Source organism: Anastrepha obliqua, chromosome 2 (genome assembly GCF_027943255.1).
Source record: "Anastrepha obliqua isolate idAnaObli1 chromosome 2, idAnaObli1_1.0, whole genome shotgun sequence".
Taxonomy (NCBI): domain Eukaryota; kingdom Metazoa; phylum Arthropoda; class Insecta; order Diptera; family Tephritidae; genus Anastrepha; species Anastrepha obliqua.
Window position 1 is genome coordinate 12715959 of NC_072893.1, and position 27061 is coordinate 12743019.

Consider the following 27061-nt stretch of genomic DNA (forward strand, 5'->3'; position numbering starts at 1 on the left):
ATATTTTTTTAACATTTTTTTTTTAATTTGCCATGCTTGGTTTTTTATTTTTGTATTTTTCAAGCATTTTTTATCTATTTTCCTTTTTAATTCGCTCTGCTTGGTTTTTTATTTTTGTATATTTCAAGCATTTTTTATTTTTATCTCTTTCCATTTTTAATTTGCCCTGCTTGGTTTTTTATTTTTGTATTTTTCAAGCATTTTTTATTTTTTTATTTTTAATTTGGTTTTTTATTTTTGTATTTTTCGATCGCTTTGAAGCTTTCATTAAGCTTTTTGCTTCACTCTCTACTGTGACTGGCGTGAGTTATGTACATACATTTGTAGAAATTCAAAAAAAAGCAGACCTTAAAAAATTGTTATATTTAACTTTGCCGTCAATCGGATAATTAAAAAAAAATAAAAATAAAACATAAAGCAATCAAAACTATTTTTAAAGTCTGCTTTTATTTAGATTTCACGTTGTTTGTGCCATTTTGTCTGCACCTCTACACGCTACAGTGTCGCACAAATTCAGTCAATTTATTTTGCATTTATTTTTGCTACTTTCGCATTTTTCGCCACTATTGTTTACGAATTATTTTGACACAATATTTTTTTTTCTATATTTTTATTTACAATCTCTCAATCTTATTTTTTTGTTGTTGTTTCATATTTATATAATAGGTCTATGGATAAGTTCGTGCGGTTTTACAACAGATGGCGTAACTTGATTATTATATTATATTTTTTTATTTTTATTTTTATGTTTTTGGTTGCTTGATATCTTGATTTTCTTCAAAGTTGAAATCGAAAAAATTGTAAGCAAATCAATATCGTCAAATCTCTCATAAATTAAGTTTCTAAAAAATGTCTTATAAAATTAATAATATCAATATTAATAATAATAATAATAATTAAGGTATTGTCATAATGGAAAAGCAAAAGCTTTTTGAATCCGTAATAAAAATAAAGCATAAATAGGATATAGTCTCTAGCTAAAAATCGCACACCCAAATTCACTTACAACCCATCAGCGCGCGCATCCGTCCTATACATCCCTCAGGCTGTAGTAAAACGAGATGATTTGAGCAGGAAGAGATCAACGAAAAAAAGCAACACCGCCGCTGCTTGGCTCCCAATTTAACGAACATGCATTTTGCCTACGCATGTACACGTGTATGTACATATATCTATTTTATTGACATACTCGTGCATACATATATTTGTGCTCGTTTGTCTTCGTCTGCGTTCGTTCTCCTGCATATGATTTGTTGCTGGCTCGGTTTGTATCGAATTGGTGTGACGACGGCCTCTCAGGCGTTTACAAATATATTCTTATTACATATATTTTACGAGTACGAGTATTTACATGTCTTTTGCGTTGAGATATCATTTTGTACCGTTGCACATCTTCAACAACAATGCATAGAGCTGATCCAGATACTGCAGGAAACTTATATTTTCGACAACCATCAACCAGTCTTTCGCGAAGACGGTCTCATTGTAGGTGACACTGTTCTCATCGAAGTTTTCCATTGTAATTTGAAGCGTATCAATAGCGGATTTTGTGATCTGTAGATTGTTATTCAATTCGACACGTGTGACATCCAAATATTTGTTCATGTCATTGAAACCCTGACGATATCTATGCATTAAAGCTTGCTCGTTCTTTTGATTTTCCTCTGAGAGGCGTGTGAAAATGATTTGTAACGTTTTGATGGTCTTGTAGATTTTGTTCAGTTCGACTTTGAGCTGAAGTAGAAGAATAAAAAGAAAGATAGAGGGGTGATAATTAGTTTTGGTGTAATGCGAAAGGAAATGCTACTATATTTAGCAAAGAATTTTTTTTAATATTTTTTTTACATCACTTAATACTCTTACATTTCTAAATGCTTACCAATTCTTCATCCAATGTCTTGCCCTCCAAATGACTAAAGTCATGACTCACTACTGATTTCGTGAAATCACGGTCCAAGAACTTTTGATATGGATGCGACAAATTCAATTTGGATTTAATCCAATATTCTGTGGCATTTTCAGGTGTTGTATTGAAACGGGGAAGAGTCTGAAAAAAATTAGAGGAAAATTGTTTAGAATAGTTTGTCTAATAAGAAATAAAATATAAAAAATAAATAAGAATCAAAAGTTATTTACTAGAAAGTTGCTGAAACCTCGTTTTGACTATGCTTATACCAAGTTAATACTACATTTTTTGAACTACTTAAAGCTTTTGAAAAAAAAGTGGTGCATCTTCAGAAGAAGGCATAAAACTTAAAAATACTTTCCTTTTTAATGCAAAAGGTATTGCAATAAAAAGCTATCTATTAATATATTGAAAGGTTTTGAGCTGAAAAGTGAAAGCTCTTCAAATTGTGATTTTTTTCATCTAGTATGAGGGTCCCTAAAAGATAAAGCTTTTCAAGCAGTGAATGTTTTTGAAACAATTAAAAGTCTGAAAATTTCAGAAAGAAAAGCTTTAACTATATCGAAAGCTGAAAAGATATTTTCCTGCTGGATATATAAACAACCAAAGTGAAAGCTTTTGACATATTTAAAGCTTTTTAAAAGTTTCTAAAGCTTTGAAAAAGCTTTCGAAAAAACTTTTGAAAAAGTGAAAGCTCTTCAAGTTGTGATATATATTTCCGAAATAAAAAGCTTTAATTATGCCAAAAGTTGAGAATATATTTTCCTTCTGAATATGTAAGCTACCAAAGTGAGAACGTTTGATGAATGAAAGCTTTTTACAGTTTTTTTTCTACTTTCGCAAAAGTGAAAACTGTTCAAATCGTGATATTTTGTTTCTGAGTACAAAAGCTTCTTAAAGATAAAGCTTTTAAAGCATTGAGACTTTTTGAAATCATTAATACTTTTAAAATGATGAAACTGAAAGCTTCTGGAAGAAATAGTTTTAAGTATGCCAAAAGTTGAAAAAAGTTGTCTTGCTGAATATTAAAGTTACCAAAGTGAAAGCTTTTGACATAATGAAAACTTTTAAAATGTATTTATTGTTTTGCTACTTTCGAAAAAGTCAAAGCTGTTTAAGTTGTGATATCTTTTTCCGAAAGAAAAAGCTTTAAATATGCCAAAGTTGAACAACACATTTTCTTGCTGAATATTAAAGTTACCAAAGTGAAAGCTTTTGACATAATGAAAACTTTTTAAATGTATTTATTGCTTTTCTACATTCGAAAACGCTTTCGAAGAAAAGTTTACATATTGTGATATCTTCTTTCTGAATATGAAACCTTCTAAAAGTTATTGCAAAACTTTCACAGCAGTGACAATTTTTGAAACAGCTCAACTTTTATCGATAAAAGCTTTAAAATAATTCATCTGAAACCTCGTGAAAAGTAGACTTTCGGCTAAACAGTTGCAATACACAACAACATAAAATATTTTCATTTAAATACTTCCCAAAATACTTCCAACTATTTCATGTAATACTTCAATTAATGCATATTTAAAGTACTTACATAGTTATGCACATTGTCCTTGAGCGTTTGTAGCGACACCTCAGCTTGAATTTTCAAGCTACGCACAACTTTTGCAATGTCCATGCAGTTCATGTCAAGCGAACGAATGTTTAGGTGATGATGGCGATATGTGGGTACAGTGTGGCTGGGCATACGCTCGCTTTCCTGAAGCATCAGATTCTTATGATGCTGCATCCGGCTTTCGAGAGTGTGCAGTATTTGTCTTCTTACGGGTAATGTTCGAGCTGAAGCACTGGAAACGTGCGCGAGTATGGCAAAGCAAATGATGGGGAGGAGAGCAGTGGACTCTGTAAAGAGAGCAAAAACAAAGAATTTATGAAAATGAAGTCAAATAGTAAGGAAAGTGATTTTTAAAGCAAAAAAAATTTATATTCCTGACTAATATAAAAAATAATATAATATTTAGTAGTAGATTTCAATATTTATAAGTAAGCGTAAATTTGGCTAGAAATATTTTGCATTTTGTTTCTAATTTTTCTATGACCGAAAGCGTGCTAGCACTTTGCCTTCCTTGCTTACTCACACAAACACACACACACGCACACAGGCATTCACATACACGCACAAATGCATACCAGCATCGAGAGCTTTAGATTCTCACAAAAAACAATCGGCACACACACGAGCGCATGCAACTGAAATATGCGCCAATGAGGGCCACGAAATTTTCACACACTGCCACAGCTGGCCGACAATAATATTGCAAAGCGAATGCATTTGCAATGGCAGCTCTAGCAGTTGGTGGTTGTAAAATAGGTTTGCGCGTTGTGGCCAACTAATCGCAGCAGCAAGCAGCAATGCAACAACTGGCATACACTTATGTGTGAGTGTGTGTGTGTGAAGCTTGCTTGTGTTGGTGCAAATAGATAAAAGTGTGCTTTTGCGTATATATGAGCGCAATTAGTGCGACGCATGAGCACACATAATAATTTGTAAAATTTTTTAAAGATCACAACTTGCAACCAGTTAAGCTGCCGTGGTGGCATGCAGCACGATCGATCGAGCGATCGAACGAATGATTGCCGCCTTTTGCGATATGTAGATATGCATGTACGAGTATGCAATTGTGTGCTCAGCGCTTAACAGGTGGTCTAATGTAGACTGACTTAGACTTAATTCGTCTAGGCTGATTCAAGATCAAGGCAAAGGCCGCCAGTCGCCAGTCGCCAGCTGCTAGCTGCTAGCCGCCACCAATAGAAATTGATTGGTTGGTGTGCGCTTTTAATAGGCAATACTGCTGCCACTGTGGTTGGTCTGCTTTGTGGTTTTTGCAATGTTACTGCAGGAATTGTGTAAAGCGCATACCACGCATGCGCGCCGATCGCAATTTTCATTTGGTAGCAATTTGAAATGTGCGCGCGCATTTATCCCAGCATTCATATGTACATGTATGTACCTATGTATGTGTTGGCCCGGCATAGTCTGAGCATTAGAAAATTGCTAATTATCCTTTGCCATGCAACAGTTCGATTTCGAAGGGGAGTGATCTTGGTGAAAAATTGCTGTCAGTTGTGATATGAAGTGCGCGCATTTGTATGCACGTTCGCATTGTAGGTATGTGTGTCGCCCGGCGTGCAGTGTGTGTGTGTGTGTGGTCGTTCGTAGCGGCTTTCTAAACAAACCGGCTACGGTGGCGATAGTCCAATTAATTGATAATCTGAGCAAGCAGAGCGCCGTCAAGCGCTTGCGGAATGCACTTTATAGGAGGAAATTTTTTTGTTGCTACACTTTTTGGTTTGCGGCGTGCGGCGTTTGTGCGTGTGATAATAATTTAACTGGGTAATATTAATGTGTCAAAACATTTTTTATTATGTTCAACGTGAATTGTGTTTTGTTTATTTTTGCTTGAAGCGAATAAAAAATGATTTCAATGCTGTGGCATTAGCTTCACGTGTAGAATAAGAATATTTTGGTGAAAAGTGGTAAAAAAAATTTTACAAAAAAATTAATGCTCATTAAAAATCAAGTTTTATAAGAAAACTACTAATAACCCTAAACCAAAAGCTAACCTAATATGAATATAATCTAAAATCTGCTTTACATAATTTTTTAAATACTTCATTGACCACGTTAGGTTAGCTTAGGTTAGGTAGTGTTGGCTGACCTGTAAAAGAAGATCTACAAGATCTCACTTAGACCCACGCGAAAAGGAGTTCTACGCAAAAATACTGTGGATTGCGTAGTCGGAGTTGGACTGATGAAGGTTATTTTATTGAAAGGAAACGAATTTTTTAATAAAAACAACTACAACCACCTTATTTGTTTTACAGACATGATAATAGAATTTTTGTGGTGAAAATCTGTTTATAAAAAGCATGAGGACCCATTTGCAAAACTGATCGTAGCAATGTAATATACTTATATTGTGTTGCCAGTGCTACTTCATTAACTATTTACTTAAAAAAATATTTATTTTATTTTTAATTATTTTTTTTATTTTGATTTATTTCGTTTTTAATTCAGTTTATTTTATTTTTAATTATTTTTTTATTTTGTATTAAAAGTGTTTTTTGAGCTATCTGTCATAAAAAAAATATATTTTTTTAAATATCTATTTTTACAAAATTAAAAAAAAAATGTGTTTTTTAAATTTCAATATTTATAAACTCTATTCCAATTCAATTCAAATCCAATTTGTTTTAAAGCATAACATTTCTAAGCTTTTCTATGAAATTTAAAATTCACTCAATGGGAATCGCCAACCATTTGATAAAAATTTTAAATTCTCGAAGAATGAAATTTTTAAAGTTTGCTTCAAAAACAAGCAAAAATATTTAATAAGCTCTTGAAATAATGATAAAAATTTAATATTCCTGCGAATTTATACTGCATTTTTGTTCTTTTTTTTCAAAAAAAAAAATTAAAATGAGTAGTTTAATGTTATTTAAGAACTTTTTGATGAAAATTTTGTGTATGGAAAACTATGAAAACTATTTGATAAAAATCTTTAATTTTTAAAGATTGAAATTGCAAAATTTTTCTTCAAAACCAAGTCAAAGTATTCAAAATTCATGCTTAATTTCTTTTTGTTATTCAAAAATAAAATAAAAAAATCTTGTAAAACGAAAAAAAGTCTTGGGAATTGATGCTGAATTTCTTTTTGTTTTTCGAAAACCAAATAAAAAAATCGTAAAAAAAAACATAACAAAAAAATTGGAATTTATTTTGAGTTTCTTAGCGTTTTTCAAAAATAAAACAAAAAAATTCTTTTTAAAAATTAGAATGAGCAGTTTAATGTTCTTTGAAATGTTGTTGAAATTTTGTAATTAATGTTGATTTTTTTTTTTTGTTTTTCAAAAATAGTACAAAAAACAAAAAGCCTTAAAAGTAATTGAAATGAGCGGTTTAATATTATATTATTTAAGAATTTTTTGATGAAAATCTGAAATTATTTTGAATTTTATATTTGATATTTTAAATAAGAAAAAAATTAAATTTTTATGAGAATATATTAAAAAAAGGAAATTAAAAAATAAGAAATACAATTTAAAAATTTTTCTCAAAAATTTAAGTTTCTTCCAAATTGAAGTAAAAAATCAAAGTTTTTATAAAAAAAAGTATAAAACTGTTCACAAATGTATTAAAAAAAATTATGTATTTGCACACATACATACATACATACACTTCGACACTTCCATTCATTATTTTCTAGCTCCTCATCAACAATTTGATATTTGCGCTTCCAAACTAGTGACTAATAAGCCGCCGCAACAGCCTTACATACATATATATTTACATATGTATAATTCATGTGAGTACGTGTCGTATGAGTACTGAGTACTTAACAATTAGCATAGACTGAGTCGTTTTATGCAAAAAATAGTGCCGAAAAACTAGTCGTAATTTCTTCTTTTTTTTATTTTGCTTTGTATTTGTTTTTAATAATTTATTTATAACTTATTTTAGTACAGTGATTCATTTGTAAATATGTATGCGTCTATGTATGCCCTATAATTCGCTATATGTAGGCAAGTGTTATTTAGTACACACATACATACATACATACATTGGCAGTGGTTTTCTTTGCATTGTATAAATGTTTATATATTTTTTTTATTTATAATCCAAATTTAATTGATGTGTATGCACCTGTATATATGCATATTCACGTACATGCTAATTCCTTAAAATAGAACCAATAGTGGGTCTTAAATTTATATTTCTTTCTCATTCTCATAGCGTTTGTGAATATTCGTATGCCCCTTAATTGGATTAGTATGTACATGCATACGTATGTATGCGCAGAGGTGTGCGTTAGCCTATGCCTACAAAATATGCTCACACACATTGCGCTGCACTGAAGCAATCTAATGAATTTATATTTATTAATGAGCTTCAAAGAGCACGCGTTGACTCATTGTCATCAAGCACCCCTACACACAGGCATACACACATATGCTTGAATCAGTACTCTCGATAACGTGCGTAGGTGCACGCGCATTGACCTGTAAGTGAAAATCATTCATGAGTATCCTGCATGCTGAACTCTCAGCTCAATTTATCGCTATAACAATCATTCAATATTTTCATACACACACGCATACACATACATACATACGTACTATTTGTGCGCGATTCCTCTTTCGCTTTTTAATTATAGCCATTGTTGCAATTATATTTATTTATTTGAACACCATTTTGTTATTAATTAATTAGATATACTCTACATGTGTTTATGCTACACAAATATGTACAAGTTTTATTTGCTTCGACTTCTTTATTTTTATTTGTTTGCTTTTGTCAATGTATGGCGGCGGGTTACCCCTGGATACCGAACTGGAGAGGTGATAAAAATCATGTACCAAAGTATAAAAATAGATCTATTTCTAATTAACTGTATGTAGGTGGAGAAAGGGAAAGTGTAGAATTTTTCATTGTTCAGATGTGTGGATGGCATGAAGGCTTTAGCTCAAATCTGGTAGTTAGTAGGCGTTGATACGAGGCAAACGCAGAGCGTAGGCGGCTAGTGCGTGGTACTTAGGGAAAGTGTGACAGCGAAGCGCTGAGCCTCATGCACAAATGTGTATGTGAGGAGAAAGTGTTTCGTAGAAAGTAGTTTCCACACGAGCATGCAAGTGAGTGGGTCGAAATGAAGGTTGAATTTCTGAAGGATTAGAAATTGCTTTAAACTTGAGAAGAATTGCTCGCGGCTGTGATAGAATTGGAATCATATGCAGAGTGTCCGAAAGGATAATTCCTTTGTGAGGGCATTTAGAAACTTTACGTTTCAATGAAACTTGGTACAACCTTTATGAGTTTAATTGTATATAAAATAGCTAAATAATGGAGTGCACGCCATACGAAAATGTTAGGTGAAGTAAAAACATCATTTCAATAAAAAATATTAGGTGAAGTAAAAACATCAAACTAGCTTGCGCTAGTTGCTTCTAGTGAGTTCTTTTTCATGAAGTTTCCATCTCAGTCTGATCAGAAAGTGACTACGAAAATATCTGCCGAGTGGAAAACTAAGAGATAGACAAAAGATACAACAATAAAAAATTAAATATTAAAAAAAAAATAGTAATAATATTAAAGCTTTCATTGCTGCTTGGTTAAGAAAAGTCTCCTTGAAGTAACAAAATCTATTTAAAGTATAGATAAATATAAATTTTTGTATGGGAGTGCGTAAGTGCGCATCTCCGTGCATGAGACAGCAAAATGAGAGAAATATTCCTTCTAATAGCGATCGCCCCTCGGCGAGCAATATCAAACCTCCGAGTGCATTTCTGCCACGAAAAATCTCCTCATAAAAAGAACAAAAACAATTTGCCATTCGTAGTCGGCTTAAAACTGTAGGTCGCTCCCTTTGTGGAACAACGTGAAGAAAGAGAAGGAGCTTGGTCAAACACCTAACAGCAGTGTACGCGCCAATTATTTTTATTTTTTATGTATTTGTGTGATAGCTATAAATATACATTTTTTATAAGCGCTAAAGTATATTTTTAAATACAAATACAGCCTTGCTATTTCATTGAAATTTACAAAAAAAATCCATGTGGGTAGTTTAAGAAGGTGGAGGACATGGCAAAAATAGAAGGAGTACTAAAAAACTGAATAAAACGCTTTCATGCATAACAGAATCTTTTTTTTATTGACTTTTTGTTTTATTTTAAAAATACTACATATTTTCTTTTAATTTGTGATTATTACTTATTTAATGAAAGCCTTCGAGTAATTTCTGCCACGAAAGCTCCTCAAAAAAAATATTATATCTCCCGTACGGCGTCGGCTTAAAACTGTGGGTCCCTCCATTTGTGGAATAATATCAAGACGCACACCACAAATAGGAGGAGGAGCTCGGCGAAACACACAAAAAGGGTGTACACGCCAATTATATATATATGTATATATTTTTGCTATATCATTAGACTTGCGTGATGTAGTTCAAATTTTTCTCTATGAAGGTAGATCAACCTTCAATTTAACTGTAGCTCAAATTTGTTTCCATGAAGTGAGAGCAGCCTTAAATTTATTATCTTTATTTTTTTCTCTCAATTTGAGATTCGGTTAGGATGGTTAGGATAAATGGCTGCCCTTGAAAGGAGCCCACTTGGACAAATATTCAAAATATGTACGTTGTGATACCATATAGGGGGAAGGGAGGGGAAAGAAGAAGGTAAGGAGCCAGATAGGAGGAAACAAACAGGAAGAAAGGGCTTTGGATTAGAGGATGATGACCAACGGTGGCGATTGCGTTCGCTTCAAGCTACTGATGTATTTCACCAGGTGCATGATATTTTCACCCGCACTAACCGCAGGTGTAGCGAAAAAGTTAGAGCCCAAATGTCTAATTCCACTCTCTCTCCCACTGTCGTTTGAGCGCTATCTAGCGAGCAAAGAGTTCGGTAGACACTTGTTTGAGGAGACTGTAGTTGGGAATACCTCAAATTCATTTTGAATCCAAAATTGTCTTTGTGAGCAGAAGTTATTGTAAACTTGCATGCGACATAGCAAAAGGTCAGAAATTTAAGCGTGCCGCACTAGTGACGATCAAGCCCCTCTACCATTCTTGTGTTCGATTTATATTGCGAGCATATACATAAATGTATATCAAATTGTGCTTTTTAAAATGCATTTTTTCTCTGCAGCTAATGGTAAGTCACCTAGTATAATTGGATAACAAAAAAAATTCGAATGAAAAAACTATTTGCCGCCCATAGCGATAATAAAATTATATTTCTTTCATAATATCAAAACAAAATTACGAAGATGCTATATTTATATCTATCGAATATACTATATAAGTGATACGTTTGTGAGCGCAACAAAATATGTTCTTCGTATCAAAGCATTTGAGTTTTGCCCCACGCTACATCAAATTTTGACTTAGAACCTCTACTCATATGGCGAAGTTTGTGTTTTCCCCTCTAAAGTGAGAATATTGACCGTACAGATCGCTTTGGCATGCAAATCTGCTGGTGTGTGCATATGGAGGAGTACCTATGTGTATATGTGTGTATATGTAAGGAGTACATTATTGCGAGCAAGAGCGCAATAACAGAGTCACAATCGCAGTCAGCATGACCACAATCTCTTATCAAAGCCAAGAACAAAAACTGAGACCAACAAATTTGGTTCAGTAACTATACGCAAATTATGCATAATCACACAAACAACACATGAAACACATATGTAGGGGAACGCATACTTTCCAAGTGTAATTCTAGCGGGAGTTTCTAGTGTATCATTTTCTGTATGAAGGGGTTTTATTAATGAGACATCATGGATGTTGAGGTTGTTTTTTTTAGTGTGGTGTGGGTACTGATACAACAGTAAGAGCGATTTGAAATGATGAAATATGAATGAGCGCGCATGTCATTGCTATTATGAAAACTAAACTACTTGGATGTTCGCTTTCATTAAAATTTTATCTGTATTATTATTGTTATTTATTTATTAAATTAAAATTGTAAATCAATATGTTTACAGCACTAGCTACCAGGGCTATCGGCTAATAATATAAAAAGAATTATCGGCAGAAGAATTTTTTCGTAAGAGAAATGTAATGCTATTCGAAAAAGCTTTTCTACGGCTATGCAGATCTAAAAAAAATTCTTTAATTTTTATTTGCTGTTAATATTGCACAATGAAAATGCGCTTATGAATTTGTTCATTAGAAGTTAAAAAAAAGGCAAATTAAAATAATATTAATTTAATACCGAAAAATATTACTGTTTCTGATTTAAGAAGGTAAGGCATAAGTTTTTGGCAGAAAAAAATATTGTTCAAAAAAAATAAAAATAATTTAATGCCAAAAAATGCTACTGTTTCTGATTTAAGAAGGAATAGCATAAGGTTTTGCCAGAAAAAATATGGTTCAATAAAAAAATAGAAAAAATTAAAGCCAAAAAATGTATGTTTCTTCGATTGAAGGCGCTGAAGTTTTGGCCAATTAAAGAAAGAAAAAGAAAATTTAGTGAAGAAAATTTTTATAAAATTTTTAATTTCAATTATTATTTTTTAATTTAAGAATAGAATTTCAGTTCTCAGTTTTTCCCAATTAAAGAATTTAAAAAGAAATTAAATTGAATGCAACCCATTTTTATTAATATGCTTATGCTTTTAAGTTCATGCATTATCTTTTGCGTACAAATATGATTTGGTTGAAAAATAAAAATAATTTAATACCAAAAAATGTTACTGTTTCTGATTTAAGAAGGAAAAACATACGTTTTTGCCAGAAAAAAATATGGTTCAATAAAAAAAACAAAAACTATTTAATGCCAAAAAATTTGTGTTTCTTCGATTTAAGGCGGCCCTAAAGTTTTGGCCAATTAAAGAATTAAAAAGAAATTTAATTTAGTGAAGAAAATTTTTGTAAAATTTTAAATTTTAATTATTATTTTTTAATTTAAGAATAGAATTTCAGTTCTCAGTTTTTCCCAATTAAAGATTTTAAACTGAATGCATTGAATGAATTGAAATTAAATTGAATGCAGCCAATTTTTATTAATTTTTGAATATTAATTATTATTTTTTAGTTTAAGAAACCTCACGAACTTATGCTTTTAAGTTCGTTGCATAATCGTTTGCGCACAAATATGATTTGGTTGAAAAATAAAAATAATTTAATGCCAAAAATATTTTTTTTTTTTTTTTTTTTTTTTTTTTGTTCTAAAGACATACGAAATTTTCCACTTTCTTTGAATAAAATGTTCAAATACAGCTCAATTGACGTTCCATTTTATTATTAACCTAAGCTTTTAACCTGCAATACTTTTTTGCATAGTTTTACAGTCCCCTTTGGCACCTCTGCGCTGTTGTGGATTGAAGTTTGACGGTTTCGGCGAATTAACAAAAACCAAAAATGCATAAAATTTCAATAAACGAAGTGAATGCAAATATCACTCATTACTTTTACTTTGCAAGTTTAAAAAATTTGTGTGCCCAAGCAAGTTAGAAATAAAATTACTGACATAAGTTAGGTTTTCAAACATTGTTCACAATTTTTAAGTCACAAAAATGGCACACATTTCTCCAAATTTCTTATATAGCATCTTTTGTGCTATCAAAAAATGTTATTGCTTCCTTTTTTTATAAAATGTCGAGTCAAGAAGAATACTTTAGCGTAAATTGCAAAACATGCCCACATTAATTATAATCAAATAATACAAAAAATCGCAAAAACCATATCTCGAATACGAATTCAGTCACTAACTTCAATTGAACGCCGTCTAAAATTCACCATTTCTAAAACCCGAAATATTTATTAAGTTGACAACAAATCCACAAAATTCCAAAGGCAGTAGCGCACACACCTACACTTACACGTATTTTCTGGACATTTACGTGTACTCAGTTTATTTACTTATTAGCCTATTGTTTTATTTATTTTTTTTATTATTATTAATTTTTTTAATGCTTGTAGGACTTACTCATCAACGGTGCCCTCTTTGGCGAACGCGCTTTGACGCTTAGTCGCGCGTTTTGCATTTTCGATACTGAGGCGGTGCCGGCTTTCGTCGATGTCATTGAGCAGGTGACGTTACTATTGTTGGGATTTCCAATGGCCAAATAGCCATTGTCCAAATGTGGAGCCTCGCTAAGATGCGGGACAGCTGTAGAAGTCACACTGACGCTATTGCTGTATAATTCATTTGATTGGTTGCAAGCGGTACGCTGGCGTTGTTGTTGCGCCTGTTTTGTATTTATTGTGCGCACTGTGCGTGATTCAGCACAATCCAGTGCACTATGGGTGTAGTTGGTAATGTTCACCTGTTGCTGTTGCATTTTGTTAAACATTTTTTTTTATTTTTTTATACTTTCTTAATGTATATTATCACAGAATGATGCCAGAAACGGAATGTGCGTTTAAATTGCAGTCAAACCAATTTTCTCTTTATAGTTCACCACTTTCACAATTTCAAGGATAAATTATTATTAATTTAAACTTGGATGTTTTTTTTTTTTTTTTGAAAAATCTGTGTTTTTTAGTTTACCAGATTCGTATGGAAACCAAATTTTCAGTCACAGAAAAAATACTGTTTAAAAATGTCTCCCGCTTTGCAACGTGCAAAATGGAGAAAATACAGGATTTCAACAAGCTTGTAAATTTTCAGATTATTATGTTTTTTTTGTATGTTTATATTAAACACATAAATTAATACTTCTTCTAATTAATGATTTTATTTCTGAAGTTCTTCTTAGAGCGCGCGATCTCCTTTCAATTTCACTAGTTCGCTATTGAATGCTTATTGTAATCAAATCCAAAAACCATGGGGTTTTATATGAGGCTGAGTGGCGTATGAATGAAGTCGCAACACAACGACGACCGCAACAAGAATCTCACACATGTTGGTGTGTGTGGGCAATACAAACAACACGCACACACACACACCCATACGGGTTATGAGCAAACTCACATAGACGACCCCAGAGGCGCGTCGTGTGTATTTGGCGTAGTGTAGCGACAGCGGCAATATCATCGTTTGCGAAAAGTTTCAGTCACAGCGAAGGCTACGACGCACTCAGCGGCATTTCTCAAATAACCAAATAACCGTTGAAAAGAGGGGCGATCTTGACCAATAGTGAGCACGCAAAGCTAACGACTACGTATCGTTTTGTTTTAGCAGTGTACAGTGGCTTGGTACGGTGTAGCTGGGCTCGTCTCGGCTCGCTTCGCGCCGCTGTTACTTACTTCGGCATGCGTGCATCGGCAAAAGTATGTAATTAAATAGTGGCGCTAAAAAAGTATTGTTTATTATTAATATGCCAAAATGTGTAATGAATATCCTACTAGTGGCATTAAGAGGGCTAATTAAGGGCGTGTTACAAAGTAGACGAGAGACCAGGCCGTTGCCTGACGATTCATAAAGGATGTAGCAAGAAATGGAGTATGTAGAATACTTCTAACCGTGCTGGTCGGCGTCCCACTCGTCGACGTCTAGGTCAGCGTCAACAACAGCGTCAGCATCAACAACAGCGTCAGCGTTAGCATCAACGTCAACGCCAACGCCAACGCCTGCATTAGCTTCGCTGTTTGCGTTAATGCAAGCATCGCCAGCATTATGTTCAACAGCGAGCGCTTAAAACAAATCTACTCTTTAATACAAACAAAAACCGCATTTATTCACTATTTACTCATACAAAAGCAGCGAGCAAGTACAATGTTAGTGATTATTATTTATGTTACGCTACAAAGATTTCCTCTGCCTTCCACACACACCCTCATTGGGTGTTGTGTGTGTGTACGAATGCAGCGCTGTAAGTGTGTGCGCACCGCCAGCCCACCAATCCACCAACCAACGAGCTGGCAATCACATTACATCCAACAAACAACAATACTAACAATGCAATTACTAACAATAAAAGCTTATTAATTGCACGCATACATATTCCCTCATACATATATACGTACATGCAAGCGCGCGCGCGCTCACCGTTATCAACACAAGTTTATTTGTAGGTTTTTGTTTGTGAAATTGTTGATTGTGCATATGCTATCACGCGGCACGCGATCAACGAGCGCGCTCACGCTGACCGTCTCATTTAACGCTGCACTTTTGGAGCTGCGATAAAGGCAATTAATTAACTGCCCCTATGCACGCTTGTGTTTGTTTGCTCCTTTGTGTGTGTGTTTGTGTGTGTATATGGGAGCGAGAGGCGCGCAAATTACACAACCGGCGTGCCCGCTCATTTCGGGGTAGGTGACACTGTATTAAATTTATCCAACACTTTCGGCTGATGAAATTTCATTTATCTTAGCGGGAGTCAACAAATCGGAGTTTGATTTCCCCTCTTACATGAGGCACTAGCTCTTACTACTATTTCACATTTGCGCTCTCTTCGAGCAAATCTGACTGCTGCTTGTCTGCCGGAGCAGCTGCTGTATCAGCCGCTGTCCACATGATCATCGGCGGATATCCAAATGGTTGAGTGCGAAAAATCACCACATCAGAATGATGACAACTAAGTGTAGAAGAATGTTTGACGTCAAACTGAATGCAAGGCTGGTGTGGCTGCACCAATCGCATGTTAGCAGCAACAGCAACAGCAAGCACAAGTTAAATTAAAATCGCTAAAATGAATCACTACGATGCTCGTCCGACTCCAACTCTGTTGTTGTCGCTCACCTCCGCCGTTACTTGGTCACACACGGTTTTTTCTGTTTCTTCTTATGAAACAAACTATTTTTGTGTTTGCTTAATACATATTTCGTAATTTCGGTACTTTAGGAAAACCCATGTAAATATAAGTAAATTGTAAATATGTACTATATGTGCCGCTGAGTAGGTGCGCGCTTGAAAAAGTCTCACAAGTAAAAAACAGAACGCAAGTTTTAATGTAATGAGAAATAGTAATAACAAAACAACACAAAGCTAGTGCTAATCCACTTGGTATGCGTAAAGCGTATGCGTTTAACATATGTGTGAATATCTACATATACATATGTACACACATATGTGAATATCAAAACATGCCTGGAACTACATTGTTATATTTTCTATATAAATGCCAAGGCTAATTTCTTTCATAATTTGTAGTTTTTGTTATTCATTTCATCGATTAATAATCAGATTGAATGTAGAATCGCACATATGTAGGCCTCCTTTCTAAAACATGGTATTGTCGCTCAGAAACACAAGGCTTGAAAATCGGTCATATGGACAGTTTTAAGGGGCACCACAATCGCATTTCTTTCTCAATAAACAGGCACTAAGAGTTCAATCTTAATTCCCCAGTAAGCCATCTCAGTTTTTACTGAAAAAATTATACACAAATATTACCATGACACCTTGTTCTATGTTACGGTGCATGAGAGTGAGCTTAGACAAGGACGAGTGAATGCAATTTTTAGTGTAACTGACACATAAAAATTTTATGTGAGAGTACAAAAAAATGTAACAAGCCATAGTAGGGTAGGTGAAGATGAGCATACATAAAGAAATAAAGGGGCGTGGTAGCGGCTTTGTGTGTGAAATTAATACACCTGAAGCTTTCAAGTCATAAGTCATATCACATTCAAATTCAGCGGGAATAAAAACAACAAAAATATTAAACACCCAACCATATTCTTAAACGATAGATGCGCTCCTTAGAAAACCATGCAAAAACAAATTGTGTAAAAAAACACATGTCACATATCAAGAATGATAGAAACAAGATTGCGCCCATCAGAGAGTGCGTGACGTCACGTTTTTCCGAGTTGTGCAGTATTGCCAACCATTAGCTCTTCGCAATAAATTTAGTGCTTTTTTATACCGATAATGCGAAAATTTTGATGTTTCGTGTTTGTTTCTTTTTTTTTTTAATTTAAAGCTACCGAAACTTTAAGTTAAAAAAAAACTGTATTATTATACAAAAGAAGGTAAAAAAAGGCCACTTCGAGAAGATTTTAGTGCTAATGAAAATTAGTTGGTCCTTATAAAATTTGATATTTTGAAAGTTTGAATTTAATTTTTTGCTCCTTTTAAGGTTGTGCAAGAATATTAAATGTCCCTCGCTCAACTCTTCTTATGATTGAACATCTTATTACACATTTTAAAAGGCGTTTGAATTTACTGAATGCGGATTAAAACCAAAGAGGTGTAATCGTTTCTTCCGGTCCTCATTCCTCAGCGGGACATAGCGCATCAACAGGTGTATTCATTAGTAAAAATAAGCAACGAAATACTTATCTAGTTACATAACCTCAAATATAGCAAATAAGTCGTTCTCTTAACAAAAGAGTCTCGTTTAACAAAAGAAAACTCATAAATTAAATTTACATAAACATAACACATTTATTTGAACAAAAAAACGCACATTCTAAAGACAATTTGTCTCGCATACAAAGTTCTTTAAGTGATTCAATAAAAATTTGGTATTTTTTTCTTTAAATTGGCATTTTAGTGCGTTTTTATATTCAAAGCTAGGCAACACTGCAGTAGCGAGAGAGAGATTTGACTGCCGAAAGCAGAAGAACACCAACAACACCTGCAATCGCGGGCAATGCCACCAGATGTTTAAAAAAAGTAAAGCTAAGTAAAACTGAGTGAATTATTTAACTAATTATTAAAAAATGTATATTTTACAAAATTATAAACATTATATTTTAATTGGAACGGGCTAGAAAAATGTCATGAAGAAAGAACTAAAACTCTGAGACTAAATAACAAAAAAAAAGCTAAACCAAGTTACGAAAATCTGGCCATACTGGTGCTAAAATCACGTAACTCATTGTCAAATTCGCTGAACGCAAAGTAACGGGACCACGATAGGCGCCATCTCATTATTCTTTCCATCATGGCCGCATATAATAAATTTGGAGATATGTTCCACTACTTTAAAAAATCGTGTAAGATTAAAAACTCGAAATAATTCCCAAAAAAAAAGTGCAAAAGAAATAATAAAGAAGTTCATATTAATTTTATTTTTTTAAAACAAAAGTATTTATAAAACAAACAAAAAGCATTTTTATTGCAAAAAAATGTAAATGAGTGCAAAGAGCAAATTCACTTCATAGGAGCAAAACGTGGAAAAATTCAAATTGAAATTAGGAAAACAATAAAGTTTCCATTGATAACAAACGTGCACATGGACTCGTCCAAAAATGCTATCATCAGCAGGCAACATATGTCAGATATTTACTATGTCTGACATGTTCAGCCAACTGTCGGGTTTTATTCATTATTAACCGTTTCTGTTGGTTTTTCCGTTGCAACAAAGTCTGTTATTAGGCACTGCTTTTTGCTTTCTCGTATCGCCCTATCGGAAGATTTATAATATATCTTTCAGATGGAATTCGTGAGGCTATCGAGGACATAGGGCAGCCACTTTGCAATTCGCTAGCTGACTTCTAATGAAAGCTTGGTGGCATTCCGTTCAGTGGAAGCGAAGTTATTGTGTCTAAAGTGTCAGTATGTTTGTGTCATCGGTACAAAAATGAGTTTCGAACAAAGAGCTAATACCGAATTTTGTTTTAAAATCAGTAAAACGTTTACCGAAACATTTGAATTCATGAAAAGAGCTTATGCCGATGATTGTCTATCTCGTGCCAGAGTTCATGAGTGGTTTACAATGACAAGGAACATACGGGCCGCCCAAAATCAGTAATCACCGAAAACTCCATCTGAGTTCTTCGTAAATTTAAATAAAACGAACCGAAATCATTGTTGAAATTAATGAAATCGGGGTGGAAGATCTCCAAAACTTTGGCTTATCGCATTTTAACTAATCATTTGGGCTTACGAAAGGTCTGTACACGTTTCATTCCGCACAAGTTAACTGAGGACCAAAAATTGCCCAGAATTTAACATTCGAACGATCTCATTAAATAGGCGAGAAAAGACGAGAGCTTCCTGTACAACACTGTAACTGGCGATGAAACGTGATGTTTCCAACATGAACCTGAAACTAAGCGTCAAAGTGCCGAATGGAAGTCCCCAAACGAGCCACCACCCCAAAAAAATCGCGTTTGGAGAAGTTAAAAATCAAGTCGATGCTCATTTGATTTTACGATTCCAAGGGAATTGTCCATAAGGCGTTCGTGTTAGTGAGCCAGCCGTCAACATAATTTTCTATCTTGGCACTTTGAAGCGTTTGTTGCATCGCATTTGTCGAATTCGCTCTGAATACCCGCGCAAGAGGAAGTTGGCGCTTATTGCATGATAATGCACCATCTCATCGATTCACTCCTGTGACTGATTTTTTGACTAGAAATCGTATTTTAACCATCAATCACTCATCGTATTCGCCTGATTAGGCTCCCTGTGACTTCTACCTATTCGGAAAATTTCATTTGGCCATGAAAGGAAAACGTTTTGAGTCCGTAGAGGCTATCCAAATCGGTTGTACCGACATCCTCAAGGACATTCCGGATTTCTGTCAATGACCTGAAACACTCTTGCGAAAAGCTTTTATGGAATTCTATGAAGCCTCTAGAATATTTTTCTTACACAAGTCTGATTCAATTAAAACTGTTCAGCAGGAAACATAAAAATCCCTAGGAGGGAAGCCACTTAGAGTAACAGAAAGGGCAAAACATTTAGAACTTGTACTAGATAGGAAGCTAAATTGATAATAGATAGGATTCACAGTCGCAGACAGAGAAAGAAATGGGGCTTGGAACCAAGAATGATACATTGGCTCTACACAGCAGTGGTTAGGCCAATTCAGGCTGAACTGATGACTATGGTATTGTAATATGGTGGAATGCCCTTGAGAAGGGTGTGAACATCAAAAAACTTGACAAGGTTCAAAGACTAGTATCTGTTCTGATAACCGGTGCGATGTCAACCCCACCATCGAAAGCATTATATGCGACATTAAACTTCCTTCCGGTAGATCTGCAGGCAATAAGGCTGAACACTCTAAGTAAGTGGTCAAATACGGATTATGATCACGGTAGAATCCTGGCTGGCACTTTGGGACTTCCCGGACTGGTGGACTATGCACTATGTCTTTCAGGCTGAACTGATGGCAATAATGAAAGCCGCGACACTGATACAGTGTGATGCGATATCCGGAAATTATATATACATTTTCCCTGATAGCCAAGCGGCGATAAAATCCCTCACAAAACAGTCGACAACCTCCAAGGTAGCCATGAAATGCCGCACATCTCTTAACGAGATGGCTGAGTTATTTCATCTTATGACAACATGGGTTCCTGGCCATTGTGATATTGCGGGTAACTGCAGAGCCGATGAACTAGCGAGACTCGGCACCAAATTGACCCATGAGTACATAGACAATAACATAGGCATATCCTTACAAACATGTAAGCTACTCGTCCTTTAAGAGGTCGTAAGGAAAGCAAATGAAAGATGGCGTAATGAAGCCACCTGCAAAATTGCCCATCAACTGTGGCCGACTCTCAGTGCTAAACGCACGGAACTTCTGCTAAGAAGAGATAAGCACAGCCTGACACTGATTTCCGTCATAACGGGGCACTGCCTAATATATAGCCACGCCCAAAAGATGGGTGTGCAAGCACATGACTTCTGTAGAAGTTGTCTAGATGAGGACGAGGAAGAGACAATCTCGCACCTACTGTGCCACTGTCCTGCTCTATCCAGACGCAGGTTTATTATTCTGGGTAAACAATTTTTTAATGAGGTGGAAGCTCGCAGTTCTGCAGAAATCAAAGATATTCTAACATTTTTGAAAACACACACTGGTCTTAGGAGAGATAGGGACAAGCTCCCCACGCGGCATTACAATGGTCTAAGAGCCTGAGTGTGTCCCACAAGACAACCGCTTCAACCTAACCTGACTCAATTTGGGAATTGTATATGCTTCTGAAAACTGTTAGAGGAGAGATGCTTGAAAATTTGTTCATCACCTTAACCAAGTCCAATTTTTCAATAAGTTTTTTTTCACCGCAAGCTGTCTTACACATTCTTGTAATAAATACACAGCCACCCGAGTGGGAGAAGGAGTTCAAGATCAGATTTATGCTTGAGGTCATTTTCGACATTGTCATCCTTTTCTTCTTCTTCTTTCGCCTCGCCTCAAGGAGTTCAAAATATAATTTATGCTTGCGGCCATTTTCGATATTGTCGTCTTTTTCTTATTCTTCTTTTTTCTCGCAGATTTTTTCGCCATTAAAGATCTGATGAATTTCATCAGCAGCAGCAGCAAAAAGCGGTTGACGCAAGCACAGCGCAGTTATTGTTCATAATCCACACACTCTACACCCATCCTGCTAACCATCCTACCATCACCTCTCTCCGCCTTATTTTTTTATCCCATCGATTTTTCTCCTTCACCTTACTTCCTTCGCAATGGTAACACAAAAGACGAATTCGTTTATCTTCGTCCAAGTGTGCCCACTCCTTGGGTAACCATTCCAACCTACCCTAACCTTCTTCTCGTGCACAATCCCGATGACAACCAAAATACCAGAATCACAATCGATAGGTACGTGGGTGGGTGGAAGTGGCAATCGGCCTTTAAACCAACTGCCTTAGACCGTTCTCAATGCATTACAGTTTACCTGCTACTCCTCGTTAAACCATTTTATTTTAAGTGCAAACCCATTGACCTGGCTGACACTTTATTCCTAAGCTCATCAGTATCATTAAAGGATAAAGAGCCAAAGTATCTCAACCTAGTGGTGTGCCACGCTAGAAAGGGCAATGAATAATCAAAGGCGCTACTTAATCGGTCAGCAATCGCAATAAAATTTTCAAAATACGCGCCGCCAGCAATTAATCGTTCGATTAGAGCGACAGATCAAACAATTTTCGGCACGAAATTCGGTCAAAAACTCGGCAAACTTCATCAACTTTATTGCAGTCCGATAATAAATATAAAATAAACAGCTGATTTCTGTGCCAGCGAGCGCATAAAAACAATACTCGGCCCACGATTAGGTGTTCAGTTGTTGTTGTCTTGTTTATTAGCGCTTCAGCTTTGCAGTCACGTTTGTCTTTAATGCTGCATAACATAAGAACAGGTGAAATAACAATAAAGCTCAAATGCTACGTAACTCTTTTTTGCTATTTGTTTTTATTATCATTCGCGAAAAATCGACGCTCTCTTCGGCAGTATGTGTGACTCTTCATTATTAATTTAGTGAATGAAAAATTCTTCACATTTGTCACTCTTTTGGTCACAACAACTTCACAACATTCCCTTTTGGGCCCCTTCACCGTCTGCAGTCAATGAGAATTGGTGTTGTTTGGCATTTCCTTCGATTTCGCACATACTTACGTGCCTACTTACATCTGTGCATGTATGTATGTATGTATGCATGTGTACATTTGCACATTTTTTCTTTTCGCCAATATTTTATGCGCTTTGCTAGTTTTTGTTGCCACTTTTATTTTGTTTCCAACTTTTGTAACATTTTCTTTCTTTTTTCGGGCTAATTTTTGTTATTCTCTTTGCGCCCACCTGTTTTGGCGGCCGGCGTGTGTGGCAACGCGTCAAAACGGAAGTAACTCCGCCGCCTTTGCGGCTGCCACAGTAGACGCAACACAGTGGTTGCCAGTCTTCCTGCTGTGCACACCCGCCTACCTATATATTCATCTATGTATGTATGTATCTAGATGTAAAGGGTCCGCCATATAACTTTACGGAATTAAAAATGCTATAAAAAAGAAACAACTTAATATTTTTCCAAACTCTTTTTTTTTATTTTGAAGTACAACCCTTCCGGTTAATGATGGAACACAACTTCCAGCCATATGAAGCCTCGGCTAGCCATGCACCATTCCATACGATCGGTCCAATTTTTCAACACATTTTCGATTGTAATTGGCTGTATTTCAGCTATGACATCGCGTATGTTGGTCTTCAGTGCATCAATTGTTCCTGGTTTGTTGGCATATCACTGGTCTTTGACGGCACCCCAAAGATAATAATCAAACGGCGTCAAATCGCAGCTCCGAGGCGGCCAAACGATATCAGAATTTCGGCTGATAATGCGATCTTCGAAGACAGTGCGCAAAAGATTGATCGTAGCATTCGCTGTGTGGCAAGTAGCGCCATCTTGTTGGAACCAAATGCCACCAATATCCTCCTCTTCAATTTCTCGGAACAAAAATTCTCCATTGACGGTTACGGCCTCTCCTCGCTCATTTTCGAAGAAAAATGGACCAATGATGCCTCTCGACCAAAATCCGCACCAAACAGTGACTCGTTGTGAATGCATCGGCTTTTCTTCGAGTGCGTGCAGGTTTTCTGAGCCCCAAATACGGCAATTTTGCTTGTTAACATACCCGCCGAGATGGAAATGAGTTTCATCCGAAAAGATGACTTTTCTGTAAAAGTTTTCATCTTCTTCAAGTAGATCCCAAGCCCATGAAGCGAAGCGAAAAGGCATTGGGTGTTCGGTTTGCTTCAGCTGCCGAACCAATTGGACTTTGTACGGCGTCATACCAAGGTCTTTACACAAAATTCGTCACAATGATGTCTCCGAAATGTCCAATTGTTGAGAACGACGGTGAACTGATGTTCCTGGTTGGGATTCACGAGCACTCTCGGCCACAGCAGCAATATTTTCGAGTGTACGCACGGTTTTTGGTCGGTCACGCGTTGGTTTGTCAATAAGCAACCCAGTTTCTCTTACTTTTTTCGCAAAGTAACGCACATACGCTTCATTCGGTGCTTTTCTTCTTCCCATTGGCGTACGCATTCTGCAACATTACCCAACTTTACCATGATTTTCAAAGTAATGTCGCAATATTTCCCAGCGTTCTTTGAGCGTATACACAACCATTTTCGTTCAGCGGAAGAATAAAACTAATTTTCTGTCATATAAGATGACAGCTAAGTGTTACCATTCTTCAAATAATAACTAGTTCAAATCCGTAACGATAGATGGCGGGCCCTGTATATCTACTTGTTCGCTTACATGAATATTTACAGAAGAGACCTCCTTCCAGTAAGCCAGTTTAATATTTGCATTTTGAGGTTTAATTCCACGTGTTTTATTTTAACGTGCTCTTTCCAGCATAGTTTGGCATCAAGCGTCATCCCTAAGTACTTCGCCGTATTGGAGTAAGGAATTTTCGTGACAGAAATATATACAGGATGATATTGAATTTTTTTGTTTGTAAAACCCACATGAAGTGACTTGGCTTCATTAAGTTTTACACCCCACTTTGTAGTCCATTCGGTGATTTTGTTAACATCTTCCTGAAGTTTGCGAGAGGACTGTGTCTCATCGTCTCCAATTGCTAAAATGCACGTATCGTCAGCAAAGGTAGCTATAGTGCTAGTCTCAGAGACCGGTAGGTCAGATGTGAAAAGCACGTAAAGTATAGGGCCAAGGATACTGCCTTGTGGAGCCCCGGCTTTAACTCGCTTTAGGCTTGAATAAGAGCTATCGCACTTGATCCTAAAATATCAGTTATTTAGATACGAAAACTCCCTTGGAAGCAAGATTTTAATTTTATGGAGTAGTCCGTCATGCCATACTTTGTCGAAGGCCTGAGCAACATCGAGAAATATGGAAGAGCACACTTTTTGCTTTTCAATTGCTTCTTCTATCACATTTGTGATCCTATGCACTTGTTCGATTGTTGAGTGCTTTGCTCGAAATCCCAACTGGTGCGTAGGAATAAGGCGTTTGTTTTCAATCAAAGGCTTTAACCGCTGCAGAATTATTTTTTCGCGTAGTTTGGACATTATAGGTAACAAGGAGATTGGACGGTATGATGACACTTCGTGAGGACTTTTGTCAGCTTTTGGTATCATTATTACCTCTGAAATTTTCCAGTACGTTGGCACATTTTTTAGCTTAAGGCATGCATTTATAATTTTTGTTAGCTTAATCAATGTTTTTTGAGGAATATTATTTATGGTTTCTGCGGTGATAAGATCGAAGCCGGGTGTTTTTTTAGATTTCAGGAGATTTATTTCACGCTTTATCTCTGCAGGCGAAGACAAACAAAACTGGTTTTCAGCTTGATGAATATCTGTAAGCAATGGTGCATGATGTGCTTCATGGACTTAAATGCTTTTTCTAAGTGATCAGCAAAGACTTCCGTTTTTTCAATATCGCTCTTAGCCCACAAGCAATTGGGTTTTTTAATTGGAGGGTTTTGTATTGTTGGTCTTTTCAGGTATTTTGCAGATTTCCATAGGGAGCAGTCAGTACTTTTTTCCGCTGTTAGTTTCTGTATATAGTGATTGAAGGATACATTTTTTAGTTTATTAATTTCTTCTCTTAAATGTCGAGTCATTTTATTTAACAAAGCTTTAGCGATGGTTGTCGGGTTCGTTGCCACTTTTTTCCTAACATTCTTTTTTCGGCGATAAGGGAACATATTTCATTTGGATAAAGAAGTCCAGCTTGTTCTGCTGTTTGAGTTGGTGTGCTATACCATGCGGCATTTTGGATTTGTTGGGTAAACAATAATACTTCTTAATCAATTTCATTATGTGACGAGAGTGTATTTTGTTTTTGAACGTTGTGATTAAGCGTATATTTGAAATACTCCCAATCAGTAAACTTGTTGGTCAGAGTAGGCGCTTGTTGTTTAAGTTCAATGCCTTCACTTAGTTTTAGATATACGGCTGAATGACGTCTGTTCCTTCATATACTAGCAAGGATTTTTTGCAAATTTTTCTTGAAATGAAGAAGTCAATTAGATCTGGAGTTTTATTTTGGTCTGTTGGCCAATAAGTAGGTTTGCCGATGGAGATACATTCGCAGCCAGTTTTTCTTGCAGCTTTATAGAGTTCACGCCCTTTAGTTGTTGTGAGTCTCGAGCCCCAATGAACGTGTTTTGCATTGAAGTCTCCTCCTATTATGAGTCTCCCCATATGCTTTTGAAGTAGTTGTTTATACTGCTCTGATTTGATGTTATATCGTGGAGGACTATATACCGCAGTTAAGCATATTCAAATATATATTCAAATTCAAATTCAAATTCAAATTCAAATAAATTCAAATTCAAATATGTCGTATACTATGTTTAACCAGAATTGCACTTCATCCTCTGGCGTTGTTTAAAGTGTGATTTGTATAATAAGTGCTGTAATTTTTCATCTTTGCATATGTATGAGTTGTTAAGTGAGTTTCTGATATAAGACACACGTCTACTTTTTCTATTTGAAGAACTAGTTCTAATTCGTTCAAATGTTTTGTTAAACCGCTCGCATTCCATGTCATAATTCGAAGTGATTTCTCCATCCGTATAAATTTTTATTTGCGAGCTTTTCGAGTCGATCCAGACCTTTTTCCAGAGATTTATAAAAAGTTTCTTGCTGGTTTAAGAGCGAAAGAATTTGGGAAAGTGTATCATTACTATTGTTTCCATTGTTTCGAGATTTGGGTATATTTTCTCTTGCAATATCTGCATATGTTTTTGTTTGTGCTGTTTGGACTTCAGTGCTGCGTCTATTTTCAGCGTAGCATGTAGCTGCCCTGCTAGCCACTTTGCAACGCGCGCAAACACAATCACATTTGCATATTTGCGATTTGGCCGATATGAAAATTTCTATGCAATGAACAGTGAGCCTTTATTGGGATATTTTTAAACAAAATCATAAATGGAATTTCGAATGGTCTACGAACTCAATGCCGGTAAGCTGAAGTATTTAAGGCAACAAAATGACCAATGAGGCTGAACGAAGTCGCTGAGCCCTTCATATCTCATAGGCACAGACTCTTGCGCTTCTCAGGTTGCTGAGCCCTTCATATCTCTTGC

At 35.5% G+C, this 27061-nt stretch overlaps 1 protein-coding gene across 2 annotated transcripts in view; it reads right to left on the reverse strand.

Annotated features, from left to right (window-relative positions):
* Nucleotides 1–780: 780 nt before the first annotated feature.
* LOC129238990 (uncharacterized) overlaps nt 781–27061 on the reverse strand; it is a 128898-nt gene continuing 102617 nt past the window's right edge. For both annotated transcript variants that reach the window (XM_054874247.1, XM_054874246.1), the window contains exons 3-5: nt 3456–3763; nt 1880–2047; nt 781–1734 (exon numbers count right to left, since the gene is read on the reverse strand). In XM_054874247.1, the coding sequence (XP_054730222.1) occupies nt 1372–1734; nt 1880–2047; nt 3456–3650 (726 nt within the window). In that variant the 5' untranslated portion in view covers nt 3651–3763 and the 3' untranslated portion in view covers nt 781–1371. The remainder of the gene's footprint in view (nt 1735–1879; nt 2048–3455; nt 3764–27061) is intronic.